This window comes from Myotis brandtii, unplaced genomic scaffold (genome assembly GCF_000412655.1).
Source record: "Myotis brandtii unplaced genomic scaffold, ASM41265v1 scaffold126, whole genome shotgun sequence".
Lineage (NCBI taxonomy): Eukaryota > Metazoa > Chordata > Mammalia > Chiroptera > Vespertilionidae > Myotis > Myotis brandtii.
Genome location: NW_005354425.1, coordinates 725681 through 743267, shown reverse-complemented (window position 1 = coordinate 743267; position 17587 = coordinate 725681). Strand labels below are relative to the sequence as shown.

General features: G+C 41.4%; 1 protein-coding gene across 1 annotated transcript in view; it reads right to left on the bottom strand.

Moving 5' to 3' along the window:
- Window positions 1–3918: 3918 nt before the first annotated feature.
- Window positions 3919–17587, bottom strand: part of KIAA1210 (KIAA1210 ortholog) — a 26286-nt gene continuing 12617 nt past the window's right edge. The window contains exons 7-11 of the mRNA XM_014534192.1: window positions 15089–15185; window positions 8874–12641; window positions 7763–7926; window positions 6718–6823; window positions 3919–4941 (exon numbers count right to left, since the gene is read on the bottom strand). Coding sequence (XP_014389678.1) covers window positions 4775–4941; window positions 6718–6823; window positions 7763–7926; window positions 8874–12641; window positions 15089–15185 — 4302 coding nt within the window. The 3' untranslated portion in view covers window positions 3919–4774. The remainder of the gene's footprint in view (window positions 4942–6717; window positions 6824–7762; window positions 7927–8873; window positions 12642–15088; window positions 15186–17587) is intronic.

The window sequence follows — 17587 nt, the reverse complement described above, 5'->3', positions numbered from 1 at the left end:
CCCAAGGTAGGACCAGCCTTAACTCGCTGGCTTGGAACTGTTGCAGGTAAACTGAACAGGATGGCAAGGGCTGGACTGCGGAGAACAGAACTCACAGGGTCTGAGAGATAGGGGGGCTGAGAGTGGGTGATGGCAGCAGAAAAATGCATAAGGGGGGAAAGCTGGTTCCAGAAGGATACAAACATAATACCATGTACATGAAGTCTAAAACATTGCAAACTGATCACCATATATTGATTGTGGATACAAGTATCTGGAGTAAAAAGCATGCTCATGGGAGCTGTGTACCAATGTGGCAAGTGCAACAGCATGTGTGGGAAAGATAAAACACTTCATTTAGGATGATGGTTATGTCTTGGAGAAAGAAAGGGAAGGGGATCTTATTGAGGAGGCTTCAACAGTGGACTTCAACGTAAGAAATGTAATGTTACATATCTAAAGCTGGGTGGTACATACATAGATGTTGATAGTATTATTCCCTATATCTTTGGGTAAGTCTGAGATATTTCCTAATAAAAATGAGCAAAATAAAAAGAGGAAAGGGAGAGAATGTGTTTAATCTGTAGACTCTGTCTAAAGGGGGAAAAGGTGGAGTCCTATTTGACCAAAGCATCAGAGAAGGGGCAGGGCTCTTGCGGTTGAAACTAGACAGCCTCATTTTTGCATTTAGTTAAGGTTTCCTAAGTGCTTTCTTGATTGCACTGATACCTTCTCTTATATTCTATGGTAGCACATCTCATATTCTAACTTATATTGTCATTCTTTAATTGAGGTGAAATTTACATAAAACTAACCATTTAAAAGTGAACAATTCAGTGACAATCACAATTTTGTGCATCCATCAACTCTTTAGTTCCAAAATATTTTCATCACTCCAAAACCCTGTTCCCATTAGTCATTCTCCATCTCCCCATCCCCCCAGCCCCTGGCAACCATCAATCTGTTTTCCACCTCCATGAATTTACCTATTATTGGACATATTATATAAATAAAATCATATAGCCGACCTTTTGTGTCTGGCTTCTTTCACTTAGCATAATGTTTTCAAGATTCATCCACATTATAGCATGTGTTTGTACTTCATTCCTTTTTACAGCTTAATAATATTCTATTGTATGCATGTACCTCAATCTGTTTATCCATTCTTCTGTTGATGTCATTTGTGCTGTTTCTACTTTTGGCTATTATGAATAGTGCCAATACGAACATTCATGTCCTAGTATTTATTTGTGCATTGTGTGTGTGTGTGTGTGTGTGTGTGTGTGTGTGTGTGTGTATCTACTTCCCCTACCCCCCAACCCCTGATCACCTGGACTGTGAACTTCTGAATGGTTGGGACTATAAAAGGGGTTATCTTTCTTTTCCAAAGGCTGCTGAGCTTTTCACTTAGTAGGTGTTCTACTAATGCCTGTTAAAGCAAAGTAAACTTCACATGCCCACAATTACTTTTTGTGTGTGTCGATGTTTTAAAATGTATTATGTATTCCTTATGGCTGGAACCACATGGTGAAACAGAGAGGCACAGGCTCCTTGTCATCATTACCTAAAATGAAAGGGCAGGCCAGTAGACATTTTTTCCATATAGTGTGATTTGAGCACCTTCAAATTGTTTTTGATTTTTCAGTGCTTACATTGTATACTAGTAAGCTGATAGTATAGTCTTGCTCTTAGACCCAGGCAAGAGGAATTTCTGTCCTGGGCTCCATGCTTTAGAGTCCCCACTTTCGTCCTCTTCCAACCATGCCCCTCCCTACAGGGCCAGGAGCCCAGCCCCTGGAACAAGGGGTGTGCCCCTGCTATCCCATGTTTCAGGTACCTGGCACCCCTTTACAGTCCCAAGTCTGCTGCCAGGGCCTGTGTGCTTCTCTTGGGGCTGTCCTTGGAAGGGCTGACTACATTGCTGGGATCTGTGCTCCCAGGCCTAGGGGGTGGTAGTATATGCCCAGAACTGGGGATGGGTCTGGTCTAGGTGATTGGGAAGGGGGGCAGCTCTTCCTACACCATTGGAGCAGGACTTACAGGAGTCAGAATTCTAAATCCCAGCCTGGCTTTTCAGGGGTTATGAAGGTACATTTGTCATAAAGAAGATACAACTTACTTTACTTAATGGTTCATTTGTTATTTTAAATATTTTCATACATATGGGTATGTGGATCCCTAATTGAACTCTTTTTCTGAACCCCCAAAATTTTACAAATGCTTCAGAAGGGCCAGGTTAAATATCTGATCTATCACCCCTTTCCCTTGATTACTCCATGTTACAAGTTGTTATCTAAGCACAGCAGGGCCCTTTCCTTTTGATAGTGGCTTGTTCCAATAGCCCATATTGCTTTAGGACTTGGACCCAGTCCCTTGGGCAGGCTGGAGTACCACCATCTTGCCCCCTCCCCCACATACACACTCATCCCCATCAGCATTCTTTCTCCTACCGGTCTCTTTGCTCCCCAGGTGTTTACACAGATGAGCACCTCTTCTTCAATACCACCCTCCCCTGTACAAATACCCAACTGGAGGCCATCAGCTTGGTCAGGCACAACTTGGTTATGCCATACACAACTTCTTAAGATAATTCTGCTTCTCTGATAACCCTCTGGTCTGAACAGTCAATATTCTACTTGATTTCCCTCCCCATGTGACAGACAGAGACAACTACAGAACAAGCTTTATTTATTTTATTTGCTTTGCATATAGCCAAAATCAAGAATGCTAAAAACTGAAAACTTGTCAAAATGTGCCTACAGGCATTAAAAAAACTTAACATCTACTTTAAAACAGAGTTTTGTTATTACCTGTGGAAAAGAAATTGTTAATGGAGTGTTCTTAGAGTGAGAATAACCTAATAGTGGTCCACCCTGAGAAAAGGGGGAAGGGAGGTATAGCAATTTATCTACATGATTACCTGGGTAAAGGGTATCTATTTTAATGAACTATTCACTATGGGAATACAAAGGAAATCAAACCAAATCAATCAAAAACCTAACATTATCAAAAGGGTAAAAAGATACAATACCAGGAAAAATAGTTTTATAGAGAAAATGCAAAATCCAGCATATGATTATACAATGTCACACTATACCATCAGCAAAACCAAGCACTGAAAGCATTTAAATTAGCTCTAGCATCTCACTGCCCATCTGAATTTCTTTTCCATGAAGCAACATCCCACTCAGAACTTAAAGGTGCAGTTGTATCTATCCCTGCATTTCTGTTTAAACAAAGTAGCCCCGAGGTGGTAGAGGCAGACACAGTGAAAGTTATAATAAGACACTTCTGGGTCTCCTAAGAAAATGAGCTAGATGCTGTGCAGGCATCCAAATGGAGCGCCCCCCTTAGTGTTTGGTGTATTTGGAGAATGGAATAGGAGGGAAGGGTGAGTCACTCACTGAGGAGGTGAGGGCTGTCAAACTTCTGAGGTGTGTTCTTCAGGAAAGAGGGCAGGAAGAGGCTGATTTAATCACTCAAGGCTTCCAGTTACCAGAAATGTAACTGTTCTATGGCAGTCTTGCTTTGGGCTAAAATCTTGTGAAACAGAGTTTTCTGAGGGAAAAGGAAAAGAAACTAGGCTATGCAGGGGTCTTCACCTTAAATCTGGAGCCAGGGGGTAAGGCATCTCTCCAGTGGCCTCAGACTTCCTTCATGGAAGGTATTTTGACTAAAAGTATGTTTTGGCATCTACAGAATTTTGAATTTCAACAGGGTCTTTAGTGCTTATAAAATAGGATATGGCCCTAGCCAGTTTGGCCTAGAGGATAGAGTGTCTGCCCATGGAATGAAGGGTCTCAGACTGGATTCCGGTCAAGGGCATGTACCTCGGTTGCAGGCTCCATCCCTGGTCTGGTAGGGGCGTATGCAGGAGGCAACTGCCAAGTGTCTCTCTCAGATTGATGTTTCTCTCTTTCTCCCCCACCCCTTTCACGCTCTCTAAAAAAATCAATGGAAAATATCTTTGGTTGAGGATTAACAACAACAAACAGGATATATATGATATCTAGTACACTTCTGAGCAACTGGAGAGGGTCGCAGTGGCATTGGGGAAAGCAGTCAAAGACTGGTGAACTAACCCTCCAGAGGAGCATGATAATCTCCAAGAAATATTCTGCCTCACAGGAAGGTACTCACTGCTGCCAGACCTGTGACAGATTGATATAGTGAATGTGTAAAGAGAGAGCTCTGAATAAATTGCAGGCATTGAGATTTCCCAGGTATACAAAGAAGGTGTTTTAAAGTGCAATGGGCTGACTGAGGGATGGACTGTGCAAAATTTTTCTTGGAGACCCAGGATTTTCATTTCCACCACCTCTTCTAGGGGCCTTGGTAAAGCTTGGAGCAGCAACCAAAAACTAAAGCACTTAACTAGGCTCATAAACCTAAAAGCCAATCCTTGGGCCAAATGATCTGGACATTTCCACTAGAATTAATTTATTTGATTAAGGGAAATGACCCCTATCTTAGTTGCTCCAACAAAATGTTTTTGCTTTTGCCCTTCTAAAACACATTGTCCAACGTTAAAGATTTCAAAATTCTATAGTATTGCTAACATTTTACATAGTTTTTATAGAGGAAATGCTGGGTTTTCAGATGCTGGCAGTGACTGAACTAAACATTAGGCATTTGTGGCATTTGTCTCACTCACATAATTATTAGCTTTAATTCCCATTTTAAGGCTTTTTTGCTTATTAGAAAACGGTTACATATCTAAATAATTCAGTGCATAGCATTAATAAAGCTCTTGGCAATTATCATTTGAAATGCTGATGCTCCACCCAGGAGCTATTTATTGCATGGTTTCTGTTATATGGCTCCATGCTTTGGCTTTCTTCTTGGCCATGGAGAACCAGATTGGCTCATCTGGCTCTTGGAACATGGCTGGGTGAGCTGAAGGTTTTCTGGTTTCTTTTTTCATGGCGAGCACTTGAATCATCTTCTCATTTTCATATCCTACTGGAACCACAGCAAATAACACACAAGCAGTAAGAAGCCCTAGAGGTACTGAGCTATGTTTAAATAATACAATAAAATTTTCCTTCTTTCATGTTTATTCTGTTTTCTAAAACTTAATGCATGGAAAATGCAATGGGTAGTATGGCAAAGGGGTAAAATCAATATGGCTATGTCACAGGGATGTGGACAAGGGAAGGTCTGAGAGAAAAATGCTTACAGCTGTAACTGCCAATGTTTGGGTGGTTATTACTGGATTGGCTTATACTTTTGAATTGAGATCAGAGAAAAATCATATTATATGGTATCTTCAGTTTTTTAAATCTCCAATATTATTTTTCTTTCGCTAATCTATGATGTTGTGTGACATAAATGATGATAAAGTAGCTCAACCCGGTAAAAGTCTGTGCTAAATAACACTGTACCAACTACTCTGATCAAGCAGACTTACCTCCCTATTCCCCAATTCCACTCCTTTCCTCATCCTGTTTTATGGTTGATTAACTTAGTGGCTTAGACTCAATCAGTGCTTCTCAACCCTGGCTACACATTAGAATTTCCTAGAGTTTTTTAAATATACAAAGGCCCAGCCCTGGCCAGCATGGCTCAGTTGGTTGGGCATCGTTCAGTGCACCAAAGGGTTGCCAGTTCAATTCCCAGTCAGGGCACATGTTTAGGTTGCTGGCTCAATCCCTGGTGGGGGCATGCAGGAGGCAGCTGATCGATGCTGCATTCTCACATTGATGTTTCTCTCTCTCCCTAAAAATCAATAAACTATTCTTTAAAAATAAATAAATAAAAATACCAAAGCTTATGTCATTTCCTGAACAAACTGAATTAGGATTTCTAGCAATGGAGCCAGGACCATCTGTAATTTTTTAAAATTTTTTTTAATTGCTTAAAATATCACAAAGAGTAGTACATTTGTCTCCTTTTTTTCCCACCTTGACCTTCCCCCAGCCCCACCCCTAAAAGCTTACCAGTGAGCTTTCTAAAACAGTGACTTGAGAACCACTTGGCAGGAATATAGTGTCCATGAGATTATTAATAACTATGAGCAGGTCAGGTGCTACTATTTTATGGCCAGACAATGGGTTACCAAATTCCTAGTCTAATTTTTCATGAGGGGGACTAAAGGAAAGGACAAAGATAATTCAATATAAATCCATCGTACTGGGCCCTTGTTCTTGCTGAAAACAACAACAACAACTCTCTGGCATATAACTCTGCTGATGAAATCACACTCTGTTCTATTCCAGCATAATGTTTTTTCCACTTTCAACATTTCCCCACCTCTCATACCGCTGCTTAGAATATAGAGGGGCTAAAACAAGCCTTTTAAATAGTTTTAAAAAAACAATTCAATATCATTCGGTCTTTAGAGTGGATTATTCTTAATAGTTTCATTGAAAATAGAGAAGATGAGAACACACTGCTTTGCTATGAACTGAAAAGTAACTTGGTTCTTTCCTCTTGAATACTAGCCTCAGAAACATTTTAGTACATGATCATAATTTTGTACCTACGCAATTTCCTCAATAGGGTAAAAAAAATGGAAGCTACTCTGAAAGTTATACACTGGACTTATAACAGCCACAGTGATTGGATTTTCCTAAAACAAGTAAATATCTGTACCTAATGGAAGAGCCATGAGAGACTCATGAAGCTGATTTGGAGTTGGAGGTGGGAAGATATATATTGTCAGAGCTTGAAAATGCAAGAGTTTCACAGCATTCTTCTAGGGCTGTTTGGGGGAGGGGGTTAGGTGAGTGTTTTTACCTGCTTTGGTAGAGTCAGGTAGCTTCATCTGTGCCTTCTTCTCCTGTCTATTGACATCGGAAGTGGAAATCTCTCTTTGTTGGCTTTGTTTTGCAAGGTCATCTCCCTTTAATACAAAAATGAAAACAGGAAGCTTGTAAGGCCTAACATGAAAACAGCCAATTACTTATTCAGATGATCACAGGTATAAGCCCTGTCCTGGGTATTATGAGGCCAAAATTAATAAAAAGGAAAGATATGGAGTGATAGAGATAGAAAAAGATAAGGAAAGAAATAGCAGTGAGAGCCCCCTTGGTTCAGAATTTAGGTTCACAAACCCTAAGCTGGTTCAAGTTTACCACTTTTCAGATCTGGAAAAAAGGTTGTCTAATCATACAAATAGTGTAAACAGGTTGACATGAGAATTATTTATCTTTAGAACAACCTTTTTCCTAGCACTTAACAGCAAACTAACAGAATGTGGTGGTTACAAACAAGTTTTATCAATTAACTGAAGTGAGTTCCATAGGATTTCTATTGAGCAAAACTTGTTGTCATCTGACTTGCACTCCTTGCATTAGAAAATAATATAATTATAGGTCTTTTCAAAATTGTCTAGTGTAAGCTTTTCAAATTAACCTCTCCATACTGATCTAAATGTGTGTGTGTGTGTGTGTGTGTGTGTGTGTGTGTGTGTGTGTGTGTGTCTAAAATATCTGTAAGAATAGTTCTTCAACTTTCACCCCAGTCATAAAAAACTTTCACTCCAGTCATAAAAAATCTTTTGGGATTTTTTATGACTTACTCCTTATTTCTCAACCAATTTCATGGAATCTGCTTTAGAATGTTTAGGACAGGATTTGATTTATAGAATCTTTTCACATTCATTACTTTCACACACTAAGAGCACAAAGTGGGGCACATTTGTTTGAGTACAAAGCAAGTCTTTTCCCTTGAAGAGTCCTCCTGTCTTGATTAATGCAACCAAAGAAGTGGGGAGATGTATGCCTGGAAAAGTTTCCAGTGCAACCTGTGGGAGTGTTTTGTGGGTTCCCCCAGATCCTACCTCATATCTAGGCACCTTAGTGCCAACCTTTGCTCCAGCTCTATTCTTGGTTTTCAGCTCTTTCGTAGGAACCTGGGTCGGGGAATTCTTCTGCTTCTGCTTGACCATGGTTATCCAAGATGGGTCTAAGGTGGCATAACCTGATAGTTTACCAGGAGCCTTTCCTGAGAAAGGAATTAAAGGAGTTAGAACTGAAGCAAGGCAGGCAGAGTCTTGAGGCTGGCTGGGGCCTACCCATAATAATGTCCCAATGGGATCCTTGTGAATTGCCCAGTGAAAATAAATAGATCTCACATAGAGAAGAGCCCCCTTCTTTTGTACCCTCCCCAAAATCTAGTAAGGAAGGAGTTCTTTGGGTAGATAAGAAGCTGTACTTCAAAGTTTACATACTGTTCTCTTACTGGTACCTTTCCCTTCCTTGTCCATCTCTCTTCCTATCTCCAAATCATGATAGGACAATGGTTGCCAGGTGGGTTGGAAAAATTCCTAGGAGGTCAGAGGTTCAGGTCATTGACCATTAATGCCAATCCTCTAACTCCAAGGAAATGCTTACAGTATTTGTTACTTCATAGATCCTTATGCAAGTGTGTAGGTACATGGGTGTGGTTATAGGCATATACATGACTATGTGATGGTGAGTTGGAAGATGCAAAGACTTTGTGAGAGATTAGTACTCAAAAGATCACCTAGATCTGGATTCTTAGACATTTCAGGTGAGGGAAGAAGCTCTGGAAGTACAACCACTTACAGTAAATTAAGATTTCAAGCTGAGAGTCTGAACATAGTGCTCTATTAATGAGCTGTCTTTAAAAATCCACATGGTGTGGGGGGGCATAATACATGTAAAAGTGTTTTGAGAAAATCATAACATTTTATCCAAATGTAAAGCATACAGAGGGTGGGAGAGAGGGAATGGGAAGATGGTCATGTGTCCATTAAAGAATCCCTTAATCTAGAATGGAGCACTATCCTGCCCCTAAATCAACAAGCCAGCCCTATCAAAGCAAAAACTCAGCAGGCAAGGCTAGAACAGACTTCTTCCCATTCAAGACTGATTTACAGTTCTTCCCTCCGCTTGGTACCTAACTTCCATCTGGAAAGATAGTCTCACCTGGGATCTTGTAATCAGGTTTCTTCTTGAGCATGCTGTCAGATTTGGGCTTGCTCTGTTGCTTCTCTGCAATGTCAGATGTTGTGGTAAGGTTCTTGGAGATGCCCAGGAGCCCCTGGGAAGCACTTACGATTTGTGATTCTCTGTCTGTGTAAGATGAAACTGGGCCTAAGGAGAGTGAAGGAAGCTTGGTAGAATGGTTTTGTTCCTCACTCTTGTACTTCTCTGAGGAAGGGATTCTCTTCAGTCGAACTCCAAAGAGGTTTTCAACATCAGCCTCACTGGTGGATAAATTTGAATAGTCGTTATTTTGATCACTACTCTCAAGAACATCCTCCTTAGTGTAAGTGTCCCCAGAAGTGGATGGTGGCCAGGCAGGAGCAAGGGCGAACTTCACAGATTTAGTAGCAGGAGTCGAAATGTTCTTAAAGAGGTCTTCAGAGTCTTGGCTGTGTTCCCTAGTTTTGCTTGGAGAAGCTGGACCTCTTGGGAGGGCCTGGCTGCTAGGATTGCTCTCAAAAATGATTCCCTTGGCAGCAGTACTCATGGAACTTGAATAAACTTGTTGCTTATATTGAGGGTCTGCAAAAGCCTGAAAAGGGTGTCTGGGAGGCAGCTGATTCTCAGCACTGCTCCTCTCTACAGGTACACTGACTGAGCCTGATGAGGACACCTGTGGTTGGAATTCAGCCCCATCCTCAGCTTGGATAGGGCATCTGGAAGGCAGCTGCTCTTCAGAACTCTTCCATTCTTTAAGAGAGCTCTCAGAAACTGTGGAGACTTCTTGCTCATACTTAAGCTTCCCCCATGCCTGGGAAAGGTATCCAGGAAGCAGCTGCTCTTGGGGATAGCTACACTTAACAGGAGCATTTTCTGAATATGAGAAAACTCCTTGTGGGTCTTCAAGCCTCCCTGAAGACTGTAAAGGGCATTTTGTAGGCACCAGCTTTGAAGAAATGCCTCCCTCAATATCAGCACTCTCACAACCTGAGAAAACTTGGTGCTCAACTGTAGGCTTCAACAAATATTTGAAAGGTTGATTAGAAGACAGAGGATCCACATAAACCTGATCCTCCATATTAGGGCTCTCTGAAAAGACATGCTGTGCCATAAATTTCACAAATGACTGAGAAGGACACTTGGGATGTAGTGATTTCTTAGACATGCCTCCTTCAACAGCAGTGTTCTCTGGATGTAAGGATATTTCTTGAATGCTAGGCATTGAGAAGTGGGTGGGATATTCGATAGGCAGTGGCCTCTCAGAAATGCACCCAACAACAGCATTCTCAGAAGTTGGCATCATTTTCTGGATTTTATGTCTCACAATGGACCAATGTCTGGGAGGCAGCATCTCTGTAGAAGTGTCCCCCTCAATGGCAACACTCTTTGGACCTACTGATTTCATGCAACACTGTGAAGGCTCTGGACCTGCATAGGTTTGTTGCTCAAATTTAGGGCTCACCCAGTGCTGTAAAGTGTATAGAGAAGACTTCAGCTGCGCAAGATCACTCCATTCTTCAGAAGCGCTCATCGAACCTGAGAAGACTTCTTGCTCAGCAACTGGTCTCCTTAGGGACTGAGAAGGCATTTTGGGAAGCAGTGGCTCTGTAGGGTTTCCCCACTCCACAGCAGTGCTCTCTGGACTTGCAGAGGGTTGTTCAAAGCTGGTGCTCACCCAGGAGCCCATTGTGTGTCTGGGAGGCATCAGCTCCACAGGATCGCTCCATTCTGTGAAAGCACTCCCTGTGTCGCTGGAAATAGTCTGTGGCTGAAAGTTAAGCTTCGCCAATGTCTGGACAGGGTAGTCTGGAGGCAGGGGTTCCACAAACATGTCCTTATTACCAGCAGTGTTCTCTGAGAAGACATGCTGGTCTTGAGGATTTGTTGAGCATTCAGGGAGTGTTATCTCCACTAAAATGACCTTATCAGCACCCTCTGAACCTAAGAACACATTTTGTTCAACTTTTGGGTTCATCATGGGCTGGGCAAAAACGTTAGGAGAAGGAGGCTCCATAGAAATGCTCCCCTTAACAGCTGTGCTCTCTGGACCTGCAGAGATTTCTTGTTCAGCTATTGGTTTCACTGGGGGCTGAGAATTATTTCTTGAAGGCTTCAGCTCTGTAGGCATGATCCCTTCAATAGTAGCAATTTCTGACCCTGAGGAGATTGGTTGCTCAACTTTACGCTTCATCAGGCGCCTTGAATGCACTCGGGGAGGCAGCGGCTCCATAAAAATGCCCCACTCAGGAGCAATATTTTCTTGACCTGCAGAGGCTTCTTCCTCGGATTTAGGGCTCAGCCAGGAATGGAAAAAGTTCATGGGAGGCGTTGACACCCATTCTGAAAAAGTGTTTGCTGAACCTGAGGAGAGTTGCTGCTGAACAGATGGCTTTACAGAGGGCTGAGGAAGGTGTCTGGGAGGAGTCTGCTCCACAGATACAACCAACTCCTCCTCAAGTGTATTCTTTGAAACTGAGATTTCCTGTTGGGCTGTGGGCGTCCCCAAGGCTGGGGAAGGATGTCTGGGAGGCATATTTTCCTCAGAACTGCTCCAATCATTAGGATTACTGTATTTTTCAGAATTCCTATTTGATTTTGTGGGCACTTTGTCTTCAGGCTCCTCCAAAGCCTGGGAAGCCCATCTGGGAGCCAGCTGCTCATGAGAACTGTATAAGTTCCCAAGAAAACTCTTAGAATCTGGGAAGGTTTCTTGATCATCTTTGGACATCATCATGGACTTCATCATGGACTGGAAAGAATATTCGGGATCCAGCTTCTGTTCAGAACCATTGCCCTCCTCTGAAGAAGCACTCTCTGAATCTGAGAATAATTCTTCATCTTTGGGCTTCCTTGAAGACTGGAAAACATATCCAGGAGCCAGCTGCTGATCAGAACCACTTTCCACCCCTGAAATAGCGTCTGAATCTGAGGAGACTCCTTCAGCTTCCGGCTTCCCCAAAGATTGGGAAAGGCTTCTGGGAGGCAGCCTCTTTACAGAAATTCCTCCCTCTGGAAAAGCACTTGCCATATCCAAAACACTTGCTGGAAAGGCCTGGATGACATTTCCAGAAGGTGTTTCTTTGCAGATAGTTGAGTTATCTTGAGCTGACTTCATTTCAAATTGGTCATTTTTTGAATCAAAGCTGGAAGCATCCTCTTCTGACTGAATATGAGAAGGATCCATATGCACCTGAGCCTTCTCTGTCACTGAAAACATGATAACTTCTTGGCTTGCATAAGGGTTTTCCACCACTGATAAAAGAGAAGTTATGGCTTCCGACTTCTTAGTTCCATCTTCGTGGTATTGTGATGGACCAATAGCCATGGACTCTTTCATGTCTTTACGTCTGAGATATGATAACGATGCTTTTCTTGTTTTAAAATCTAAACCAGCCATTCTCCTTCTCATGTCATTTTCATCTGAAAGCAACTCGTGAGGAGTAGTGGTTTCTACTTGTGGAGCTCTGGGCTGCTTCATGACTCGTCTCTCCAAGGAAAAGCGCCAGAAAGGGCTATTCCTGGCAATCTTGTCAGCAGATGAGTACCCAGCTCTATTACCTAAGCCAAACCCTCGACTAGGTTGTATAAAGCCCCATCCTTTGGATCCACACTCATTCTTTTCTGAAGCACTTGATTCTTTTTTTCCACACCGTCTTCCATATGCTGCTGGCCATGAGTAGCCCGGACTCTCAACAGCATCTGCATTTGCAGCCTGGTCTGTTGTCTTATAAATCTCAGTTTTGATGCTCTGTTCCTGACTTGAGGGACCTGTACCAGATAGAAATAAGAAATGGAAAAATATGTGTGCTTTTGACTTCCTAAAATAAGAACAATTTGCCTTGGCCTAATGGGTACCTATTTGGTATTGAATTTTCTAGCATGAAGAAGTAGCTATTCAGAAGCTAGAGCAACTGGTCACTAAAAGTGAAGTAAAATCCCAGTTTTATGAACTGATTCTAAGGTTGGCTCATTATCATTATATCATTATTGCCCACCATTAAGAGTGAGACACATCAAAAGACAATTTTTGAACTTGCAGCAATGATTATCTTTTAGGAAACCAACTAGGGCAGGGCAAGGGGAAATTTTACTTTCTAATTAGTATTTGTATTTTCTACTTAATTCTACTTAATTTTCATATAATATGCCCTGACTGGGAATCGAACCCGTGACCTCTTGGTTCCTGGGTTAATGCTTAACCATTGAACTACACCAGCTGAGCTCCTTGCTATATTTTTTACTAAGGAATTCAGCTTGATGCCCAGGTGGGAAAACCCTCACTGCCTTCCCTCCCCTGTCATCCATTGCATCCCTAGCTCCATCTGGTGGCTTCATATCCAGCATACAGCACTGAGCATAGCTGGGTTCACTCCAAACTATTCCCATTATGTGCAAATCCAATCAGTATCTGCCCCCATCGACACTGAATCAGTTCTATCCTCTGTGCATAAAAGGACAAATATTAAAAGTAAATATGAAAAAAACAATAAAAAGAACGTAAAAAGGAATTACTCATTTCTTTCTCTGTTTTTCTCTCTCTGCAGAACAGTTTTGTTAGTTTCCATGAAAAAATTTGTTTAGGAATATCTTATCTTTGAACTCCTTTGTGGAAAAATATGAAATAATTGTTTGACTAAATTTATGGAACTGGGATTTTGTTTTATCAAGTATTGCTTGAAATGAGGTTGCCATCAGCTGGAGCCAACATCCACCTATACACACACAGAGAGATTTTCACTCCCATGGTATTATTTGGGGATTTGGTGGGTGTCAACTAGAAAAGACATCTGTCTGCAGCTGCCCTAGCCCTCTTTGCCCATGGATATGGGAATTGGTCTCACTGTTAATGCAAGACCTTTTCTCTCTACAGCAGTGGTTCCCAACCTTTTTTGGGCCATGCCCCACCTAAACATCTCTAAAATCCTGATCTCCCCCCCCCCCGGTGACATATAATTCTTATTATTCAAAAAGTCAACTCCTATTAATGTGGAGGAAGCCTATAAGGAACTTAACTTGGTCTAAACAAGCTTCCAAGGAACATGGCATCCATGAAAGAGAAAAATTTAAAAAAGGACAGTTGAAGTACTAAGGAAGAAATCACTAAGAAATTAAGAAATTGTTTTAAAAAAATAATAATATATAGTGACATGAAAAAACAGCAAATAAAGTTTCAAAACATGCAATAGAGAACTGAAATGCATAAATATGTCACAATATATATTTATATACTGTATATTAGGCCCCTAGAACCATAAGAAATGCAAAAAGTTCACTGTTAATAACTCATTCTCGAATTGCCCTCCTTAAAAATCAAAGTGCCCCCCTTAAAAATCATGTGCCCCACATTGGGAACCACTTCTCTACAGGAAGAGAAAAGCAACTTTAAAAAACTAGTATTGGGCCTGGCTGACATAGCTCAGTGGTAGACCAGGAGGTCATAGTTTGATTCCCAGTAAGGGCACATGCCCGGGTTTCGGGTTCGATCCCCACTGTGCTGCATGCGTAAGGCAGTCGATCAATGATTCTCTCTCATCATTGATGTTTCTATCTCTCTCTCCCTTCTCCTTGCCTCTCTGAAATCAATAAAAATATTTTTTAAAAAACTAGTTTGGGGCCAATTCTGTAATTATTATCTGGTTCTGTTGCTGAGGGGGAATGCTGAAGGGAAATTATTGGCTGCCCTCAAATATCTGAGCTCACTGAGAAACTCAGCATGTACAGTAGAGTTAGAGAGGATTGAAGAAACTCACAAACACAAACCACCTCTGGTTTTAAATTCATTTAGACCAGTGGTCAGCAAACTCATAAGTCAACAGAGCCAAATATCAACAGTACAAAGATTGAAATTTCTTTTGAGAGCCAAATTTTTTAAACTTAAACTATATAGGTAGGTACATTGTTATTAACTTAATTAGGGTACTCCTAAGGCTTAGGAAGAGCCACACTCAAGGGGCCAAAGAGCCGCATGTGGCTCGCGAGCCGCAGTTTGCCAACCACGGATTTAGACAAAAGAGGGATCCAGTATGAGCCCCCTGCAAGTGGCAATTGTATTAATTAAGCAGTTTAGATGGAGAAACCTGGACCACATTAGTATGCATCTTAAATTGAAAGCTCTCTGAGTACCAAGGACAGCTGGCCTGGGTAACTCCCATCACATAGCACCGTGCAATTAAGTTTGAGGTACATGCTTCTGGGTGAGGGTGAAGTGTGCCAACCTGCATTGTCTTTGAGCTTCTTTTGGGTGACTGCTTTTGGTTTGGTTTTCTCTTCAGAAACCAGTGGGAGGCCTGGCTCCTCCTGCTTTGGCTTCATCTAAAAGAGAGAAGAAAGAGCTTGAATAAGACTAAGGTGCTCACCCATCCCTATATGGTTGCCAAAGGGGGAAAAAATCAGGAAAAAACATCTCTGATATCCAAATGGCTCTGCTGGGAACATAACAATACCATTAACAATGAAAATTATTTCCAATAGCATTCATCACCTGGTGATCATTTTACCTATTCGAAGTGGTTCGCCTACATTTGAAGTGTCTAATCTCTTAGAGATATGCTGCAGAGAACTCTCTAAAACCACTGAAACACACTGCTGGGCAATAAATCTGAAAATGGGGTATTGGGCCTGACAACAATCATATTCTTGGCAACATTGGAATTATTAAATTTGCTTCATCACACCTGGGAGCCAAATTCAAATCCTGTTTGGCTTTTTCATCCCCAGGGAATTTAATGAGAACATGAATTATGTCTTTCCAGCTCAAAAGAAGAAAGAGCATCAGGGTTTTTGTTGGGAAGGAAGAGAGGAAAAGATGAAGGATTCAGCATTTATACTGAAGGGGTTAAAATTGGTTTAGAATAAACAAGGTTTTCAGATAATTACTGTGCAGCTTTAGACATGTCAGAGTAGCACTGTACTGAACAGTGTCCAGAATTTGCTTAACGTAAGCCTTTATGACATGCATCTAAAGACAAAAATACAACTCTTCATGTTCCCACTTGACATGCCTGTTCAGGCTCAGCTCAAAATTACTTCTGAGTAAATGTGGTCAGAGACCTGGGTTCAAATCTCTGCTCCATCATTTACTCTCTGTGGATCCCTGGGCAAGTTATTCTCTAAATCTCCATGTCCATATCTATAAATTAGAGATAAAGGAAACCTCCTATGGGACTTGAAGACCTAAGAAATTCTAAAGCAGGGAGCAAGTGGCAGCAGCTTCTGTGTCATATATGATCCTGTACCCATTTATATTCATTTGAGTGTCAGGTAGAGAGTCAGAAGGAAGAAGTAGATGTTCCAGCCTTTTTAAAGAGTGATACCCAGGTCTTTCCTCAATTAGGTGATGCAGAAGGAAGTCAGAAGGGTCACACTAAGTTTCCCTTAACCAACATCTCCCAGGTTTGTGACGGGTCAAGATGATAATGCATATACAGGATTTAGTGCGCAGTAATTGGTGATCCTCTGCTTGACACTGAACCAAGGAAATTCTCTCAGGTCCACCAGAGGCCCCCTGGGCTTGCTGCCCTGCCTACTGTTCTTTCAAGTTGTATCTGTTCTTTTTCTAAAGCTAAATTGAGATGTCTAATCAAGGAGCAACATGGCGGGGTGAAAAGAGTACTGGATTGGAAGTCAGAAGACTGGGTTCTGGCCTTAGCTCTACCACCAATAGGGTGTTTGACCTTGGGCAACTATTTGTGCTTTAATTTCCTTCCTGTAAAATATTAAAACTATGAAATCATTTAGATTCTTTCAGCTTTGATTTAAAGCCCTTTACTTATAGCCCACTGTCACTGAGAAATTAGTGTTTGACCAAAGTGAATCAATCTTCCAGCTAACTGACACATCCTTATAAACATTAACATATTTCATTCTTAGCTTTTAGTAAAAATCTTTCCCAAAGACATTATTTTCCTACCTTCCTAAACAGAGATCAGGGAACATAGTTTAACTTTTCTTGATGACTCGTGCAAATAATGAACATGACCTATTACATTGGATTATGATACAGTGTGGCCCTGAGGGACTTATAAAGGTGGGCAAGGTTCTTGATCCCTGTACTAAATGGCCCCTCTCTGTTATCAACTGTTACTTTTCCTTGCTGTCAGATCTCTGAATCTGAACTGTGGCCATGTTTTTAACAGAATTGGCTCACTAAGTGTAGCTCTACCTGCTTGAAAGTCGTAAACAGTAATTTGTGACATCAATGTGATACTGAGAGATCTTTGGGGGGTGGGTGGTTAATAGCTGAGTTTTGAATGCTTTGAGTTATCCCAAATGAGTGGAACAGTGCTGCAATTTGTAACACATGGGTCTTACTTGATTAATAATTAAAAGAATCCTAATTTGGGGCTATGGTTGAATATCCTCTACAAAAAGGGTTGAGTGAATTCCTGATGCTAATACAATAAGCAGTTTCTAGGAATTTAGATTACTGTTTCTATTTTCTTCAGTCTCTTTTATGTAAGTTCCACATGCATAGGACATCCCAATCACTAAATTTAAGTTTGGTCACCTCCCTGGGGGTGTAAATCCTGGGACAGTACCCTTGACTTTACCACCTCTACTTAGGCTATGGATCCTCCAAATCATACCACTTCCCTAGGTGCAGTTTGCAAAGCTTGGAACTCATCCTTAGTCACATAGGAGTTTATTCCCAGGCCTCTTGAAGGACTTACAGTCGCTTGAAGGTACTTCTTTTGTTTTCGGGGGTTTAAAGCCAT